Genomic DNA, 20,674 nt, shown 5'->3' with positions numbered 1-20,674 from the left:
TCCCCTCAGCAGTGTACTTCGGTCCTTCTGCCTGCTCTGCTCCCCGCTCTGGCTCTGGTGAATTCTCTCACCCTCCCGTGCTTCTGACTGTACCCAGTGCTTGTATAAATAAATAAATAAATCTTTAAAAAAAAAAAAAAAAAAAAAAGATTTATTTATGCATACAAGAGCTGGGGTACAGGCCAGAGATGCGGGGTGGGGTGGTGGTGGTGAGAGTATTCACCACAGACAGAGTGGGGAACAGAACAGGCAGACTGACTGAAACACACTGCTAAGGGGAGCAGAGGGCGAGGCAGGAGAGGTCTGCTTTACCACATGGCTCGCTCCCTTGCAGGCCAGGGATCAAACTCGGCCAGGGATCGAACTTGTGTTACAGAGGCTGCGGATTGCTTCAAAGTGAGGTGCTTAACCCCTTGTTCCACCAGGGAGGCCCCAAAAGTTATTTTTGATATAATACTATTTAAATGCCTAAACTTTTCCAGCTTTTAGTGTCAATTTTTAAAACATCACATCACAAAGAAATATTATGAAAGTAAAATAATAGTAATCTATTGCTAATATACTCTGGAATATATGCCAAGGTTAGCACTGGCAAAATGAAGGATATCTAAACCTGCCTGCCCTAAAGTGACCTTCGTAAATCTTCAAAGTCATCTTCCTTAATCAGATATATATACAATGTTTCATAAAGGCATCATACCAACCAAGGCAGCAAAATAGGAGCCAATGTTTACATTTTAATCATTAGAGATAAAATTGATACTCAAGAAAAACAATTGGTCACCTTGAGAAGACGCTAGTAAATCAAGTTATTATTCTGACAATGAAGAGGGAAAAAAAAAAAATCAAGCATTTATTTTGCCTACCTCCCCTTTAAGAACTGTCATGAAAGCGATGAAGGAAATTTCTCTATATAAGTTCTACTAACAAAAGAAATGACAGTATCGGAATATTATCTCACAAACTCCTAATGAAATAATTATACACACAGGCAAAACTGTCAGCTGAAACACTCCTTACTTATTCTAGCCTCCACCTATCAAATAGAACCCGAAACAAGTTTCTAGTTTATAGACACTGGTACAAAGTAAATTAAAATCAAAGGAATTCAACCAGAAAAACACAGACAAAGGAAAATTCTGATGTCAAAACCCGGATTCATCAACAAACAGAAGAAATAAATGGTGAGAAGAAACTTAATACATTAAAAAACAACATTTTTAACAAAATACAACGTGTATATACTATGTTTAAATATTGAGGGAAACAGTGAGAAAGAACTCATGATACATTTTAATACTAACCAGATAATTGATGATTTAAAGAATCACCTTATTGTAATTGTATTTTTAACAGAAATTCTTATTTTATAGACATTTTAAACTACAGAAAAGGTCACTGTTGTATGGGATTTGCTTTAACTCAGGGGCTAATATAAAAAGATTACAGATAAAACAATATTGATCATGAACTGAAAATTATTGAATCTGAGTGACAAATACAAAAGGCTTCACTATCATTATCTTCATGTTTGAAAATTTTCAAGCTTAAAAAAAAAGATTAACTAAAAAGTTTATGATAATCCATAGAATAAGGACCAAAAATCCCATGTCCTTCAGAGTAGAGGGTTCCTCCTTCATGAATTATCACCATAGTGCACTACAGTACACCTCTCCGCCCAACCAAACCACCCTAGTCCATGGTACTCCCTCCCCCACCCTGCTCCAGCCATTTCACATCCTCCTCCCACTCTGGAGTCCTCAGTTCAGTAATCAGCTTTCAGGGGTTAGTTTTTTAAGTTTGGTTTTATCTAACTCTTTGTTTGATTTCTCCATATTCCACTTACAAGACTTCTGACTTATTTTCCTTAGTGTAATCCCTTCCAGCTCTATCCATGAGGCCTCAATGGCATGAGAAACAAACAAAAATCTAATGGCAAGTTAGACAAGCAGTGTCCCTGCACAGATACATACACATGTACATACACACACAGAGGTAAATTTTGTTCAGTTCACAAAAAAAAAACTACAGCACAGGCAAAACTATATTCCATAACTGCCAATTCCAAAAAGAGATCTAAGTTGAAGGTAAGTTCAAAGACAATCTGAGCAAGTATGAAGTAATTTGAAAGCACATCAAAGGTATTAAAAAAAAATCTTAGGGCCTCCCCTGGTGGCGCAGGCAGTTGAGCTCCTTGCTATGAAGCTGTCCGCAGCCTCTGCAGCGCCCAGTTTGATCCCGGCCAGCCGGTGAGGGTCCCACATGGCACGGCAGACCTCTCCTGTCGCGCCTGCTGCTCCCCTCAGCAGTGTATTTCGTCAGTCTGCCTGTTCTGTTCCCTGCTCTGTCTCTGGTGAATCCTCTCACCCTCTCACACATCTGGCCTGTACCCTGGTTCTTGTGTAAATGAATAAATAAATCTTTAAAAAAAAAATCTTAAAAGTTAGGTGGAAAAATTCAGGTGTACTGATGAACTGTATGCTAGGAGAGAACAGTAAGTCCAGAGAGAAAGTACAGAGAACAAGTGGTTATTTGGTAATCATCCTCCCTAGGGAACGTAAGTATCAAATCATTAATGTACTCTAATTCAAGGTATTTGCAGAAAAGAAAACTGTTGTCCAGTTTGCAAGTAACTTACTCATCAACTAGTAAAACAAAATCATAATTTTAAATTAAAAAATTTTAAAGACTTGAAAAAAATTAAATCTTAATTGCACCAGTGATTTAAATCTTAAACATAAAAATAGGATTTCTCTTCCTGTCCAAGAATAGCCTTCAAAATTTGGCCATAAAGGCTGTTTATTTTTTTAAAGATTTATTTATTTATGCATACAAGAGCTGGGCTGTATGCCAGAGGTGCAGGAGGATGAGAGAACTCACCAGAGACAGAGTGGGAAGCAGAAAAGGTAGATCTACTGAAATACACTGCTGAGGGGAGCAGCGGGAGAGACAGGAGAGGTCTGCTGTGCCATGTGGGTTAGCACCCTGGCTGGGGCTCGAACTCATGCTGCAGTGGCTGCAGAGAGCTTCACAGTGCTGAGACTAAGCCCTTATACCACCTGGGAGGCCCCCTAAAGGCCCTTTATTTACTTAAACATTTTCACTAAAGAATTCACATTTATCCTAACAGACCCTAAGTATAAAATTCTGTGTAAGCTAGTCAAGTATGGAAACAACCTAAATGCCCATCAACAGAGCAGTAGATTAAGAAAATGTAGTGTCCAGACACAATGGGATACTACTCAGCTACTCTTGCTACTTACAACATGAATGAAACTAGACAGGATTATGCAAAGCAAAGTAAGTCAGAAGGAAAAAGACAAATACCTGATCATTTTACTCATATGTGGTATACAGACGGAGGAAAAAGAACTGACAAAACTAAAACAAACTCTGAACATATGACTGCGTAACTGAGGGTACTGGGAGGGTGAGGGGGATACAAAGGATGGATACAAAGGGGCGAAGGGGTTGAAGGGCATAGGACTACACGTGCTTTTATGGTATGGGTGGCAAAGAGCAGACATGTGAGAAGGTATGAACTATTCCCCTAAACCATATACAGTATTGTAAACCGTTACCACAATAAAGGAAAAAAAAAAAATTGGTATGTCAATGAACTACTTTCTCTTCAATAAGCACAGTCACTTAAATAAAACATGAACTCGACCTGGAAACAACATAACTAATTAATAAGACAATGTAACCCCATTTATCTTTTATTTATATGAAAATTGTAAAACCTAGTAAGTTTGATGTACTTTTAAATAAACCATTTTCAAACTACTGGGCATTCATACTAAACCGCATTTTAATTTTTGGTTGACATGTGTTAGTAACTATTTCCAAGTGCTCAGTGAATTGGATTCCATTTTTTATTGGAAGTGTGATCTATTTTTGAAAAGACATTTCTGGCATTAAGTTACATGAAGACTAAAAGTTATTTTAAAAATTCAAATTAAATATTTCAAAGTACACGCCATACAATAACTACAAGAAATATCAAACCAGAAATTCAAAGAAAATTTCATTGTGATGGCTAAAATTTAATATTACAGACAACTGAGATCACTTGTTAAAGAATAACTTGCTTTCTAAAGAGCTGAAAGCATAAAAAAGGAGCCTGAGGGGATAATGCAGAAACATAAGTTGAAACTTGAGAACTTCACCACACAAGTCAAAGTAAGTTTAGTAGATTAGAGATGTTTCTCTGACCCTTGCCAGAATCTTCAAAGTAGTAAAGTAACTAGCTCCCCACTTAATTAAAAAAAAAAAACACATTTTTAAGTAGTATCCTTCTCCTCCAATAGCCTAAATCAAAGCTAACATGCAAAAATTCACAGAAAGGAAAAAAATGGAAATTATTTGAATGACAAAACCCAAATAGTTAGGATAATGGAGAAATATATAGAATTCTCTCAGGCAGTGTTACGGAGTTCTGGGCTCAGCTATGCTCCCCACCAGCCCCTTTAACCTCTGTATCAGTTCCATCTCGGTAAAAGGGGATAACTACAACACCAACCTCACAGGATTGTCATGAGGATCAAATGAGACAATACTCATAAGGTACTAATGTAGTGGCAGCCTTACAGTAACCACCTCAAATCAATAAATCTTTTTATAAAATCAATAACATTTTTCATACAATTTTAAAAAGTTCACCATGAGAAAAATACTTACTGCCCTTCTCTATCCTACTTCCACTTGTGGGGGGAAGGAGAAAACACCAGCAAAAATGGAAATATTTTCTTTTTCTCTTATACTCTTAATTTTACTTATATAATTTTGGGATCACTGAAGAGAAACAGAAAACAAAAACCACATCCTACAGTTTTTAATACTATGCTAATGCTGTGCCTGTGTTCAAACCTCAAAAAGTAGAAAACAGAAAATCCCATATTTTAAATTTTGTGGTCATTAATATAAATACATTATTAACCATTAAATAAAGTGATAAATAAGACCAGTCACAAAATTTTATAACAAAATCTTTTAAAATTTAGAAATAAAAAGGAAAGCAGTTACCTTTGTACAATATAGCATCCAAAGTTCAAAGAGCCTCTCTCTGGATGCCATTCTGGCTTTCAGTGTGGCACTTTAATTTTTCCTCAAAAAAAAAAAAAAAGTTCACGACTACAGCATGTTTTTATTTTCCACGTTTTTCAGCCATTACAATAATAAAGCTCAAAGCAGTAGGGAAAACCAAAGAAGTGAAACAAATGGACCGTCTTCTAGTCAATAAAATTCGGTTTCAGCAGTTACTCCAAAATATCTTCATCAGTGGTAGTTGGGCAAAGAAGGACATCTGCGAGAGGAAATAAACACGCAAAGGTTTGCTAAGAAAAAGGCCGTATTAAAAAAGCAATCTCGAATTACCAGAACTAAAGATTCCCCTCCTTCACTTTCCACAAACTGGCAGGGTTTTACATTCATTGATCAGATTTCACAAAACGTCACCACTATCGATATAACAGTTATTTTTCAAGTCAGCGTCCTTGGGGCAAACTCCTAATGCCATTTACAAGGCACCCAGTGATGACAAACAGCAAGAAGCTGCCCAAACGAATGTTATTTCCCACAAACGCAAAAAAAGCACATTCCCGAGTGGAGCATTTCAAAGTCACAGGACGCCTCAGAATTTTCTAGGCTGCCTCTTAGAAGTTGCTGGGAATGTGGCCGCGCTGAAGAGCAGGGCGTGGGGCGAGGACGAGGAATTCCCGGTTTGTTTAACCATCCTCTCGGAAAGCGAAAGCCGACCTGCCCCCCTGGACTCTTCACCTTTCCGCGCAGGAAGACGGGGGCCCCCGCGCCCGCGAGGAAAACGCCCCGGGAAAGCGTCCAGCTTGCGGCGGGGGCAGATCTTTAAATTTCCTCCTCGCCTGTGCGATGAGCTCACAGGAGGCCCACTCAAGGGGCGCCCCTGAGGAGGTGGGGTGAGGTGAGTCCGGAGTCTTCCCACCTGCCCCTCGCGCCCCCGCCCGGCGCGCCGGGACACGCCCGGGTCCACCTCGCCCCTCCCGGCTGCCCCCCACCCGGGCGCGCGTGTCACCACACACCTAGGCGCTCCCAGCCCTGCCACGCGGCTCCTTCGCCCCGCGCCGCCCCCCGACACCGTGCTCACGCAGGGGGCTGCGCCGCCGCCGCCGGGCCGACGTCAAACTTGCTTCCTTCGCGGGTTCCTGCGACCAAGCCCCGAATCTCCCCGCAGTCCAGCAGGCGGGCCCGAGGGGGCGGGGCGGCGGCGGCGCGAGGCGGGGCGGCCGGGGCCGGGAGGAGCCGGAGGCGGGGCTGTCCTCTCGGCTAATCCCGCCAGCCTCTAAGGAGTCACCTGGCCCAGAGGCAGCCGCTGCTCATTGGTCTAGAGCACAGGGAAGGGGCGGGGTTACTGATGCCCCGCCCCAGCATACCTGCGCAGCCGCAGTCGTCCAGGCCCTGAAGCCCCCAGGGCTGGCGCCGGTCGGGGCCCTCGGTTCAGTCGCACCGCACTGGCTGGACGTGGAGAAGGGCGGACGTGCTGACGTCTACCCCTGCCCCCGAAGGGCGTTCGGCAGTAACGTCACTTCCGGGACTCATCCGCGGGAGGGGACCCCGACGGTGATAACCAAAGGGCAATTCGTTTTGATTTCTTGTGAGAAGGCGCTTGGGCCTAGGAGTGGATAGTAAGAACAGACGCTGCCCTTCCATCCCCCAAAAGATACTTTTTCCTAACCGTTGTTTGAGCCGCCCACAGTTCCCGTCGCCGCGTGTCCAGTGTTACGTTACTACCACGGCTGCAGACTTGAAGGTTTTGCTGTTTCAGGGGAAAAGAAGAGGGTGGGTGAAGGGCTGGGAACGCCACTTCTTTTACCAGTTGTAGACGACGTTCAGAGAGGGTTATGAGGGGGAAGGAGGACGCATAAGACTAATCAGCTTTGGTAAACCTTAACATTAAAAAAAAAAAACCTTTAATTGTGAAAAATGATGAATACAAGCAAGCTAGTATCATGAAACCCAGTCCATCACCCAGCTTAAAAATAACCAATCTGGGGGCCTCCCTGGTGGCGCAGCGGTTGAGCGCTGGGTTGCGAAGCTGCCTGAGCCTCCGTAGCGCCGGTTCGATCCCCGGCCGCCGCCGAGGGTCCCACATGGCACACAGACCTTTCCTGCGGCCCGCTGCTCCCCTCAGCAGTGTACTTAGGTCCCTCTGCCTGCTCTGCTCCCAGCTCTGGCTCTGGTGAATTCTCTCACCCTCCCGCGCTTCTGACTGTACCCAGTGCTTGTATAAATAAATAAATCTTAAAAAAAAAATAACCAATCTGGGGGCTCCCTGGTGGCACAGGCGGTTGAGCGCCGCACTGTGAAGCTGTCTGCAGCCTCTGCAGCGTGGGTTCGATCCCGGCCCGCCAGGGAGAAACCCACATGGAGCAGCAGACCTCTCCTGTCTCACCCACTGCTCCCCTCAGCAGTATATTTCAGTCAGTCTGCCTGTTCTGTTCCCTATTCTGTCTCTGGTGAATCCTCTCACCCCCCACATACCTCGGCCTGTACCCCAGTTCTTGTATGCATAAATAAATCTTAAAAAAAATAAAAATAAAAGATAGCTGAAAGACACTTTCCCGCTTGGAGGATATTTTTTTTTTATTTTTTTTACATCATTGTTCATTTTTAAACAATCCTTGCTTCCCCCCACCCCCTCAGGTGTAGTCCCCATAGTTTCCTTCACCAATGCACCCATGCACCATCACCTCAGTCCCCTGTGCTCCTCCCTCCCTCCCTCTGATCCCTCTCCAGCCTTTTCCCTTACAGTATGTCTCTGATTTATAATTGTCTGTTTTTGCTTTGTTGTGTTTTGTACTATAATTACTTTTTTACACTGATGTCTTACTTGGTTCCCCTATATTCATGCTATAAATGAAACTATCTGATATTTTTCTTTTTCCTTTTGGCTTATTTCACTGAGCATAAGTCCTTCTAGCTCCATCCATGTTGCTGCAAATGGCATGAGTTTATCTTTTTTTGATTGCTGAATAATATTCCATTGTGTATATATACCACATCTTGATCCAGATTAGGGGGATATTTAAACTGGAGTTATTTTATACAACAATGTGTCTTAGAGACCCTTGCAAAATACACTGAATATGTATTTGTTGGGCCTTCCCGGTGGCGCAGGGGTTGTCTCTGTGCCATCAAGCTATATGGCCAACCACTGAGGCAAGAATTCAATCCCCGGCCAGGGAGCTAACCCACTTGGTGCAGTAGACCTCTCCTGTCTTGCCTGCTGCTTCCCTCAGCAGTGTATCTCAGTAGATCCTCAGTAGTGCTCCCCACTATGTCTCTATCTCTGGTGAATCCTCACCCCCCCTCCGCACCGCTGGCATACACCCCAGTTCTTGTATCATAAATCTTTTTTTAAAGATTTATGATACAAAATTTTTTTAAAGATTTATGATACAAGAACTGGGGTACAGGTCAGAGAACTGAGGTATAGGCCAGACGTGTGGGGGGTAAAGAGGATTCACCAGAGACAGAGTGGGGAACAGAACAGGCAGATTGACTGAAATACACTGCCGAGGGGAGCAGCAGGAGAGTCAGGAGCAGCTGAGGATAGCTCCATAGGTTGCATCTTAATCCCTTGTGCCAGCAGGGAGTCCCCCCAAAAAAGAAATATTTTTTTAAAAAAAGAATATTTGTTGACTTGAGAGATTGCTTCAATTAGCAACTAATCTAATTTGAAGTACTTCTTGCCCTTACATTCCCTCACATGTTCTAAAGTGAACTCTACTGACCAGTTTGGTATTTAACTTAGTTGTTTTCCCTGCTCTAGCTCACCTAATTTTTTTTTTTTAAAAGATTTATTTATTTATTTATTTATACAAGCATTGGGTACAGTCAGAAGCGTGGGTGAGAGAATTCACCAGAGCCAGAGCGGGGAGCAGAGGAGGCAGAAAGACCGAAGTACACTGCTGAGGGGAGCAGCGGGCGGCAGGAAAGGTCTGTGCGCCATGTGGGACCCTCCTCCAGTGGCCGGGGAGCAGCCGGGGATCGAACCGGCGCTGCACAGGCTGCGGGCAGCTTTGCAACCCAGAGCTCAACCGCTGCGCCACCGGGGAGACCCTCACCTAAATTTTTTAAAGATTTATTTTATTTATTTATGCAAACAAGAACTGGGGTGTAGGCCAGAGGTGCGGGGGGTGAGGAGATTCACCAGACAAGAGTGGGTAGCAGAATGGGCAGAAGTACTGAAATACACTGCTGAGGGGAGCAGCGAGCAAGACAGGGAGGTCTGCTGCGTCAAGTAGGTTAGCTCCCTGGCCAGAGATCAAACATGTGCTGCAGTGGCTATAATAGCTTCATAGTGCTAAGGCTTAATCCCTTCTGCCACCAGGGAGGCCCTCATCTAAATTTTGAGGGCACCAGGACTGCTGGGATCTTCTTTATATTTTCTTCTCAGGTGATTTCTCTGTTCTCTAGTCTTAAATACTATTAATATGCTGATAAGTCACAGAATGTTTATCTCCAATCCTGACCTCTAGACTTCTAAGTAACTACTTAGCATTTCAACTTAGAGTTCTTTTCTTTTCTGAATTTATTCCTCCCCAATAATCTGTTCTTCATCTCAATAACATTCACTACCATTCATATAGACTAAAACCCTGCAATTAGCTCTTTATTCCTCCCATCCTTCACATAATCCCTGTCCTCCACTCCCAACAGCAGTAAGTGAGCAAGTTCTGATGATTCTGTCTCTAAAATATAGCCTGAATTTGCCCATTTCTCTTTGCTTTCTGGTTAGACCCTCTCCAGTCCTCCAGCTTATGTCAACTGAGCTGTCGACGGATCTCTTTGCTTCCTGTATCACTAACACATTAAGTCCAAATGACCTAAGTTCTCCTCTATGTATGCAAATGCGGCAAATTCCTAATTGCTCTCCTCATTTCTATTCATGTCTCACAACTATTGTTTACCATAGATTTATAGCTAACATGTATGTGATAAAAGCGTAGTAAGGCTGTGCTTTAAGTAGAATTAAACAGAATTACACATATTTAGATATCAAAACAATATACATTTTTAGATGTCTAAAGCCTAAATCAGCTAATGGGGCAAACCAATGCAATCTATTCTGGAGAGAGTAAGATTTTCTATTTTCTATGGTCCTAAAATTTAGGCAAACGAAACAAAAACAAAACAGCATGAAAAAATTAATGATCATCTGGTTTATAGTTGCTTGTTGATTTTGATTTTTACTTTATCATAATTAGTCTTTTTCCTGGTCCCTTATTTAGGTTTTCTAAATTCCTGCTATGAGTGAGACCATCTGGTATTTACACACTACAGGGGGAGTAGCAGGGAGTAGAATCAAAACAAGGGGGTTGGGAATTGTATGGGGCCTATAACCAAGATGAAAATGCATACATTGTGCAAAAATGAAAAATGATGTAAAAAATATATAAAATTTAAAAAATGAAAAAATTAATAATCCTCCTTTTCGAATATGAAACTTCTGCTTCTGCCATTACTCCAAAACTATAAAGCTGTATTTAAAGATGTCAGAGAGCCAAAATAAGGGAAAAGAAGAATTACTTATATCTTAGTACATGCATTGTTTTAAAATGTTGGCAATTGGCCAAGTTGAGAGTACTATATGAATATCTCTATACCCAAATGTAATCCTAACAGGAGTTATTGGTATTTATGCCTAAAAACTTTCAGGTTTCAAATTGAAAATAAATCTGTAGCCAAAATTCTTCAAGTAATAAAATGTTTATTCAGCATCTTCAAGATGAACAAAATTACCACTACTTCCAGAAAAAATTATAAAAACAAGTTTAAGAAAAAAAATAACAGGATTTTTTAATGAAAAATTAATTGTAACAAAGACACTATACATTAAGTTACTATATATGTGTATGTGTGAGTATACATACACACACACACACACATTTTAAAACATTTTAAACCTGGTATAAATTAAGCAACATTTTTCTCATATTCTTCACATGATTATGTATTTTGACAGTATATAAAGAAGGAAAACAAGCTAGCGGGCCTCAAAATTAGAAACTCTAATGCAGGGTCAGATCTCTAAATCTATGTTTTCTATGACTTTTGGCAGTTTTAGAAAACATTGACTTTGCACAAGATATAAAAGCTTTATCTTTTAAGTATGTTACCTACTTACACAGAAAACTATTATTGAGGGAAAGACCCACCATGACTATGTTTATTTATAATTCACTGTAATATATACAAAGTTCACTTGGAGGCTTGGAACATGAAAACAACAGTGAGGAAACAAATTAGCTGCAATTATGACTTTTTGACTGCTTATTTTGAATATCAACATACTAATACAGATGTACTTTGTAATACATGACACAAAAAAGAGCATTAAGTCAAACTTTGCTGTAGAGCTGTTAGGAGAATGCCAAATATAGATACTAAAGACTTTGTGCACTTGATTTAATACCTTGTGCATTTAAAAAATAATTGAATATTTTAAACATGTAAACATTTTATAAAAAGGGATGCTAAGCACCTTTAAAATACAATACTGATATACTGTGACTGAACATGCATTTAAAGGACAAATTAATTTTTAAAAACTAATTTAGAAACCATTTTTAAGGAGTTACTCATTGAAATACTTACATGAAAATACTGATAGTTCCATTTTTTTACCTAAAAACCAAAAGAGTATACAATTAGGGATTAAATATTCCTTAATGTTCTCTTTTCTATTTTGTTTTGGGGAAGGATGTGCTATAACTTTCTGTTCTTGTGACAAAAGCAAAACAGCAGCAGGAGAGACACTCACATAGAATGAAATGAAAGAAATATTTTTAAACTATGTTTTGTTCTTGGTCAAGTTCCAAAGCCTGAATCCTCTGACATCGCTCATCTCCATGAATAACTTACTATAGTTCATATTTTAACAAGCATTTCTCCTTAACAACTCAACATCAAAAAAGAAAGGAATGTCTCCAAAGTTATATAGTTCAATTGGTGAAATATTTAATAATAAACCATTACTGTTATTGAAAGGTGAAGATCTATTTAAAATGTTGAAAAAAGGTTTCCATAAAAATTGGAATTAACAAATGAAAAAATATTACCTACAATGCAACACTAAAATATAAATGAACTGGGACGTATTCCTATTTTATTTTTGGACTTATTCCTTTTAAATAAATGAAGATTAAGAGAAATCCAGGTTTGATATAACTAAGAGTTATGCTTAATTAGCATAACATAATCAGATTTGACAGCCTGCCCTTAGGGTTAGGGATAGGGTGAGGGCTAGGGCAAAGTGCCAATTTTTTCAATTCTTAGCAAAAAGTAATTCTACTAAAAATCATATATGTAATTGAATATTTAATCTGTATGAAATAGGGATATAAATAATACATTTTAAACAGGGTATAAATCTAAAGTGGAAGGAATTTTAGAATTCCATTCACTTCTATCAGAACAGTGCTTCATATTTATGTATGCTGTGTACCTAAAATTATTAAAGTAAATTAAGAATGGGAGATTAGACTTAGAAAAGGCAAAAATGACTAGTATTAAGGTTAAATTTTGTATTATATTCTGCATGCTTTGAATATTAAACATTAATATCCATTTAAACCCCTTATTCATTTTCAGTAAGATTTCAAAGTACCCGCAAATGGACTCTGGGGGAAAAATAATTTTAGGCTTATTTATTTACAAAAAAAGCTCATGGTTTATTTCTTCACAAAAAAAGCTCATAGTGAATATACTGATTAGTGCTTATTAGGTAGATGCACTTACTCAACAAGCAAATATAACATTGAGTTGTTTTAAAGTTTTAAATATGAGCTAAATTTCAAATTACAAATACTTACCTTGAAATACTATAAATTCTAATACCATCAATTCAGTAAGAACTCCAGCACAGAAAAATAAACACAACTCAAATTCTTTTCTAACCAGAGTTGAATCTTCAATACAAAATGGGGGAAAAAAGTCCTCTGCTGATATCAAAAAGTTCTCCAATTATCTGCAAACACCAGGGAATTCTATTATTCTTTTTGAATTATCTCAATTTCTATATCTTTACCCATAAGTAGTGTTTTCCTTTAATGCTATATAAATTGATGGAATATACATTTATTTCTGTTGCTTAACAGATTAAAGTTAAAATTCTTAGTACTTACCAAGCAAGACACTTTAAGTTTCTACTAGATGACTATTAATAAGGTATTAATTTGTACGTATAAGTATAAAAATTATAAGGGAAGAAACTAAATGCAGCTATACAGTTTCCAGATGTGACTACTGGGCTTTGTGTCACCATGTAAAATCTATTATTTTATCTTTCCAAATGAGATAGACTCTCATCTGCCTGCAAATTGAAAAAAAAAAATCTACACAACTTTAAAGAGAATAAGTTCTTTTAGAACTTAAAAAAGGTACACACACACTCACTCACACATACACACACTCATACACTTTTCTGTTATGGTCCTTTTAGTCTTTTAACATCCAAAAGTCTGTATTTTCAGAGGGTTACTTAGATAACTATTTGTGTATAGACATGGATAAATTCAAATTTTCTTTTGAAATACTGGCCTTATCATATAATCAAAAAGCATAAGAATTATACAAAATAGGAATAAAACATCTCTTAAGGTAAAAATATGGAATTGGCAACAAACATTATCAGTTTTAAATCCAAGCTGCTCATCAAATCAGTCTTCAGTTCACTTATTACAATGCTGTGCTTTTACAATATTCACCTTCTTTTTTATGACATCAGAAGTCACCAGACTTGCAAACTATGAAGAGTTCAATAATTTATGTAGCAGATAATTTTTTACAGTCCAAATTATTTTTTGCTTCCATAGACAATGTTGGTTCTTTGGGTTCTTGCTTAACTTGGCTCATAGAAATTGTACCTTCTGAGTTTTCTTCAACTTTAAAACCAAACATAAAAGGAAAATCCAAAAGGTTAATATAATTTATAACAGTGGATTTTAGAATTATACAAATTTAGAAGCCTGGCAAAAACTAGCACTTTGAAAAAAGAAAAGCAGCTGGTATATTTGAGAACTCAGTCCTGACACTTAACAGTCATATGGATTAAACTCTTTTAGTATGCTTCTAGCAATGAAACAAAACAATCTATAAAGAACTCTATAAATTTATTCTCTTCTACTGTTCTGTTAAAAAAGCAATCCATACATTCATAAAATTATAAGGAATTTTATTGTGTTTAAATTTAACTGTCTTTAAAAATATGTGAGTAAAATTCAAGAAGCCTTCCACTATTTGAAAATTATTTGTAAGGCAAATAGCAGGCATGTGTACTTCATAGATGTATTACTATTTGGTTTGCATATATGATCACATATCAAGAAAAACATTCCCTCCCTAAAGAAAGTGCACACATTAAGTATTTTAGAAAAAACATACAATGTCTTAAATGATAGCTCTGACTTAGCTGCCTTAACTATATTTGCTTACTTATAACATTCAAAATGCATTTACCATTTTAAATTTAAAGTGCTTATGACCAAATTAATCGTAATGTAGCAGACCAGCAGCACTAGTGTAAAATGGCTAATTGGATGCCTCGGATCAAATCTTACTCTTTTTCTCAGGAATACTGATTTCTCAGTTGTGATAGAGAACCAAGATAAAGGGGATTATATTTGCTTAGTAAAGTGTGTGAACACACCGAATAATCACTATATATGAATATGTTGGAGTTTAGCCAAGGCACAGAGAAAGCCAGTAGAGGTTGGATTTGAGTGAAATAATACTTTGATAAATCATGCAAGTTCAAACCCAAATACAGTTTTCTATAAAGCAGTCTCTGAGTTTCCAGAAATACCATGGGAAAACACAGAGGCAATATGTCAAAAGAGAAAAATGCTTTGGAGGCCAACAGATCTGAGTTCAAATCCTTGTCCACTTATTAGATGTGATCTTCGCACAATTACTTAACCCCACTAAGCCTTGGTTTCCCCATCTATAAAATGGGGACACCACCAACTATTTCATGAAGTTGGTGTGACAATTTATTCATGTATATTGCTTTTCCCTCTATCCTAAAGTTTCTCAGTAGTTGAAAGTATAGCAGAATTACGGATAAAATTTCCTAAAAGTAATGCTTTCAGTAAATTTAAAAGATAATGATTCTTTTCTGGAAGTAACTAACTCAGTTTTCCTTACCCAGAAGAATGATGACTAAGAATGGAGGGGAAATACTTTATATATTCTAAGGATAATTTCTAAGATTATGTTTTGTTCTTCATTGCAAATCCTTTCCCACAAAATGTCCCAACCAGAACAAATTTGTGTGAAAGGAATTGATAGAGGTCAAGGAGAAGTTAAGAGATTATTATTACTGGGCCTCCCAGGTGGCACAGGTGGTTGAGCGCAGCACTATGGGGCTGTCCACTGCCTCTGCAGCGCGGGTTCCATCCCAGCCCGCCAGGGAGATGACCACATGGCATAGCAGACCTCTCCTGCCTCGCCTGCTGCTCCCCTCAGCAGGGTGTTTCAGTCAGTCTGCCTGTTCTGTTCCCTGCTCTGTCTCTGGTGAATCCTCTCACCCCGCGCAAATCTGGCCTGTACCCCGGTTCTTGTATAAATAAATAAATCTTTAAAAAAAAAGATTATTATTACTATGTTTACCTGGCTCATTACAAAGAGAAGGCAAAAAGCTCTTAGATGAAAGCCCAGTCCCTAAGCCTTACTAGTTCCCTTTCACTTTCCATAGAACTAAACATTTAAGTCTATATTGAAAATCTTCCTTTCAACCTTCTTATCTGCCAATTTCATTCTTTTTTTCTTTCTTTTTTTAAAATTTTTTTAAAGATTTATTTATTTATGCATACAAGAACTGGGGTAGAGGCCATCCTGTACACCCCGGATGTGGGGCATGAGAGGATTCACCAGAGGCAGAGTGGGGAGCAGAACAGGCAGATCTACTGAAATACACTGCTGAGGAGAGGCATGCTGCGCCATGTGGGTTGCTCCCAGGCTAGCCAAAGATCAAACTCATGCTACAGTGGCTGGTGATAGCATGATAGCCCTGTCTTTAACCCCTGTGCCACCAGGGAGGCCCTCATTCCTTTTTTCTTTATGCCTGTGTGCACATCAAATTTTCCACAATACTTCTACACTAAAAGCTTTCCTTTTTGTTTTATTTTCACGCATTCTAAAAAGACCTTAGTAATTTCATATCACCACAGATTTTCTATGTAAAACTAAGTAATTAGGGAGTAAGTAATTTCAACGTAGAACAACTTTTAAGTTTAAAAGTTATTAAACTCATACTAATGAAATGTTTTACATCTTTCTCATAGTTTTACTTATTTATATATAAAAACCCACTGAGTAAAAATGATAGTTTTTTTCTGTAGTGCAATAATGATAGCCCATAAAGGTTTTTAAAAAAATAATATATGCTAATTTTAACTTACTAAGAGCTGGATGATGGTCTATAATCTGTATTGGAATGGTCTGCACATCTCCCAGCAGAATCTGTTGAACACTTCTTTCCAGATTCTCTGTAGGCTCAATATCTCCATCTTCCACCAACTGATCCACTGCAACCAGATTTTGATCTGATCCTGGAAGGTTCTCGATTGTAGAGGCAACACTATTGTTTTGGGTTAGACATGTATCTGTTTGAAGGCTATGACTCTGACCAAGCAGTAGAGAATTACTATTCATTACATCACTTCCTATTGAATCCAGAAGTCTTGAAGGACTGGAGGAAGAGTGGTTATTTACTGATACCAGAGTTGGTGATCCATCAGAAGTGAATCTTGGTTGCAACTGCAAACCCTTTTAAACCGAAAAAGAGTTACATCAAAATGTTTGAATTTATTATGATTTTTCTATATATATTATTCTTATGACATAAAATTAGAATAAAATGAGTATAGTTACTACAAATATAAAAGGAGAGAAACAAAAACCAGAGGAAAAATAGTACAATGAAATTTTATCAACTCAAACTTTTTCAAAACATATTGTTAAATTATCATCTTAAATCAAGACACAAAAAAAATCAGAAAATTAATAATGAAAATATCTTTGATCATTATTGTAAGTCTGTTAAAGTCCTCAGGAGAAGAAGAAAGACCAAAGAAGAAAGTCCTCAATTTTGGCTGTTTTGCTGGATAACTACCTGTAGTTGTGTAAATATTTTTGGCTGAAATGAGGAAAGTGAGGACAGCAAGTGGGCTGGCTCTGGAGACAAAGAACCTCTTGTCTGATGTGTTTCTCCTTTGGTGGTAATTGATTCTCCTGGTGAATTTCCTAAATTACAAAAAAGAAACATACTATTATACTAATTTTCATGGTTTCTAGAGCACTGCACATTATTAAAACCCTTGATTTAAGGGGCCTCCCCAGTGGTGCAGTGGTTGAGCGCTGGGTTGCAAAGCTGCCCGCAGCCTCTGCAGTGCCGGTTCGATCCCTGGCCGCTCCCCAGCCACTGGAGGAGGGTCCCGCATGGCGTGCAGACCTCTCCTGCCGCCCGCTGTTCCCCTCAGCAGTGTACTTTGGTTCTTCGGCCTGCTCTGCTCCGGGCTCTGGCTCTGGTGAATTCTCTCACCCTCCCACGCTTCTGACTGTACCCAGTGCTTGTATAAATAAATAAATCTTTAAAATAAATAATAAATAAACAAATGAATGGCTGGGGGGGGGGAACCCTTGCTTTAAGAATGGCAATAGGAAATAAGGTGAAAGTATTGAAAAAGACTAAGAAGTTGGGCCTTCCTGGTGGCGCAAGGGTTAAAGTGTCAGTCCTATCAAACTATTGCCAGCAAGCAGCCCCTGTGGCATGAGTATGAGTTTCATCCCTGGCCTGGGAGCTAACTCACATGGCACAGCAGACCTCTCCTGTTTTTCCCACTGCTTCCCCTTAGCAGTGTATTTCAGTCAATCTGCCTGTTCTGCTCCCCACTGTCTCTTGTGAATATTCTCACTCCCCGAACCTCTGGCCTACAACCCAGTTCTTGTATGCATAAATAAGTAAAATTAAATCTAAAAAAAAAAGATAAAAATAAATTGACCTTATATGAATGGGCTTATTTCTAGGTTTTTCATTTCTAATTACCTACTTTACTCTGCTACAGTCACCCACTCGCTACTGTGGGCATGCACTGGATCATAAGATCTCTTTCAAACATCCCATTGTCTGAATATAACCTCTTATTCCTCCAGGATTTTGCTCAGGTACTGCACTGCAATAGTTCTTCAACTTCATGTACCTCCAGTCAAAGGATTCCTCAGTTTTCTTTAGCTCCATCAACCTCTTCTTTAATAAAATTCTCTCTCCATCTAACTTAAAGTCTTAGATTTATAATTGTAGTCATTCTATTGTAAATTCTCTAAACTCTGTTGTCTTTGGTCTTATCCCCATAGTAAAATGCTAACTCCAGATGAAAATGACTTCAGTACCCATATCTGAGAAACTGAATACTACTGGAAAAGAAACTTGCTATTTCTACTACTAATTCAAGATCACCTATCTCTGTCGGACCTTCACTTATACCTAACAATCTTACAATGTTTCTTTTACTATTTATTAGGGATGACAGAAAATCTCTCTTTTCCTCAAATCTTGGCCATTCTTCCTGAAATCTTTTCTAATTCATAATTGTCTTAAAGAGAAAAGAGACGCCTTGAGGTAGAAATTTCCACAACTTTCCGTTACCCAAACTAATGACTACCTTTTTCATTTTCATCTATCTCTCCAGGTCTTTCATGTCTTAAAATACCTTTCCTCAACTCCATAATTCCTTCATTGTTAACTTCTGGAAAAAGTGGTCTACATTGTCTCCATTCATCTCCTATTCACTTTTCAACCACCTAATATGGTTTCCTTTCAATCCTACTCCATTGAAATGGCTGAATCTCAAGCATTTAAAAACTAATCTCATGATCTTTTTTACTCTCTCCCACCACCACAATACCCTATTCTTATGCCAGTGTTGCCAAACTCAGTAAATGCCACTATTAGTCAGTTACTCATGAAAGAAACACAGAAGCCACTCCAGATCATTCCTACTCTTTCACCTCACATACCTAGTCAATCAATAATCAAGGTCTGTCCACTTTAAGATTTTAAAATTCTACTTTTAAAATAACTCTTAAATATGTCTGATTCTAATTTAAATGCAACCAACTGCAGTCTAAACTACTATCACGTGTCATCTGGACAGCTGAAAGAGACTCTTAACACGTGTTTTGTTTATCCAGTATTATCTCCAAGCATTGTCTATGCTGAAAAGTTTTAAGTTCCTTGAAAGTATATGATCTTTCTTATTTATTAGCCTTCAAACATATACATTGACTGGCAAATTCCTATTCATTCTTTAGTTCTTAGTTTAAAAAATCACTTTGTGAAGTGATATTTCCCTATGCCTAGGACTAGGTTATAGGTCTCTTTTACTATTTCTACAAAATTTTGCACAATTCTCTCATGGCATTTTTCACAATAGTAATTAATTAGAATATAATGGTTTAGTATCTTTTTATTAAAGATTTATTTATTTTTACACAAGAGCTGGGGTACAGACCAGAGGCGCAGGAGGGTGAGAGGATTCAGCAGAGACAGAGTGGGGAGCAGAACAGGTGGATGACCGAAATACACTGCTGAGGGGAGCAGCGGGTGCGACAGGAAAGGTCTGACACGCTATGTCGGAATCTCCCCCGCTGGCTGGGAATTGAATCCACACTGCTGAGGCTACAGACAGCTTCACAGTGCTGCGCTCAACCCGCTGCACCACCGGGGAGGCCCTAGTATCTTCTTTTTTAAAGATTTATTTATTTATGCATACAAGAACTGGGGTGTAGGCCAGAGGTGTGGGATGGGGTAGAGGAGAGGATTCACCAGAGACAGAGTGGGGAACAGAACAGGCAGACTGACTGAAACACACTGCTGAGGGGAACAGCGGGTGAGACAGGAGAGAGGTCTGCTGCACCATGTGGGTAGCTCCCTGGCCACGATATCGCTGTGTCTTTAACCCCCGTGCTACCAGGGAGGCCCTGTTTAGTATCTTTTTCTCATTAAACTTTAAATTCAATGAAGCAGGAAACTTACTTCTCTTTTATGCACAGAATTTATCACACTGAGTGAAATATGGGCAGAAAAACTGAATAATGTTAAAGAATTTAAAAGTTATTCTGTCTCTAAAGTAACTCTTTTAAAGGTTAATAAGCTGAAGAATGAAGAAATAATTGCACTATATATGCTATTTACTTATTGATTCTAAAGCATTTATTTAGGAGTTACCTTTTCAGCAGGTATAATGCAAGAAACTAGGTATGTCAACTTGAATAAAATACAATCCATGTCCCTAAGCAGCTCAAGTCACAATGAAAGATACAGATGACAAAACAAAGGGATACCATGTTAAAAATTAATTTAAAAGATAACATGTTAAATGAGAGGTAAATACAGAAGAGTAAATACCTAGCTTACATGAGGGTAAAGTTAAGAGAGCACTCATTGAGATTGCCATTTTAGGTTGAGAGGAGTTTGCCATGCAAAAGAGGAGAAAAAATACTTTTAGTAGATAGACCAAAGGGTGGAAACAGCTTTAACTATTGAGAGAACAGAGGAGTAAGAATATGTAAAAAAAGAAAACCATAAAAAGTGAACAATAGTTTTCTGATTAGGCATCTTAGTATAATTACTAGT

At 38.6% G+C, this 20,674-nt stretch overlaps 2 protein-coding genes across 12 annotated transcripts in view; both read right to left on the bottom strand.

Moving 5' to 3' along the window:
- NBEAL1 (neurobeachin like 1) overlaps nt 1–6,221 on the bottom strand; it is a 145,432-nt gene extending 139,211 nt beyond the window's left edge. For 2 of the 4 annotated variants that reach the window (XM_037523880.2, XM_054700003.1), the window contains exons 1-2: nt 6,122–6,221; nt 5,026–5,305 (exon numbers count right to left, since the gene is read on the bottom strand). In XM_037523880.2, coding sequence (XP_037379777.1) covers nt 5,026–5,076 — 51 coding nt within the window. In that variant the 5' untranslated portion in view covers nt 5,077–5,305; nt 6,122–6,221. The other 2 variants (XM_054700001.1, XM_054700002.1) reach the window with 2 other exon arrangements.
- A 4,543-nt stretch (nt 6,222–10,764) lies between these two features.
- The window catches only part of CARF (calcium responsive transcription factor), a 64,717-nt gene continuing 54,807 nt past the window's right edge, over nt 10,765–20,674 (bottom strand). For 6 of the 8 annotated variants that reach the window (XM_037523866.2, XM_037523863.2, XM_037523865.2 and 3 more), the window contains 3 exons: nt 17,153–17,283; nt 16,440–16,806; nt 13,463–13,922 (listed from right to left, as the gene is read on the bottom strand). In XM_037523866.2, the coding sequence (XP_037379763.1) occupies nt 13,804–13,922; nt 16,440–16,806; nt 17,153–17,283 (617 nt within the window). In that variant the 3' untranslated portion in view covers nt 13,463–13,803. Of the gene's footprint in view, nt 11,665–12,851; nt 13,007–13,462; nt 13,923–16,439; nt 16,807–17,152; nt 17,284–20,674 lie in introns of those variants that run through there. The other 2 variants (XR_005127638.2, XR_005127639.2) reach the window with 2 other exon arrangements.

This window comes from Talpa occidentalis, unplaced genomic scaffold, assembly GCF_014898055.3.
Source record: "Talpa occidentalis isolate TD23 unplaced genomic scaffold, MPIMG_talOcc4v2.1 talOcc4.3, whole genome shotgun sequence".
Taxonomy (NCBI): Eukaryota; Metazoa; Chordata; class Mammalia; order Eulipotyphla; family Talpidae; genus Talpa; species Talpa occidentalis.
This window is presented reverse-complemented; position numbering and strand designations above follow the sequence as displayed.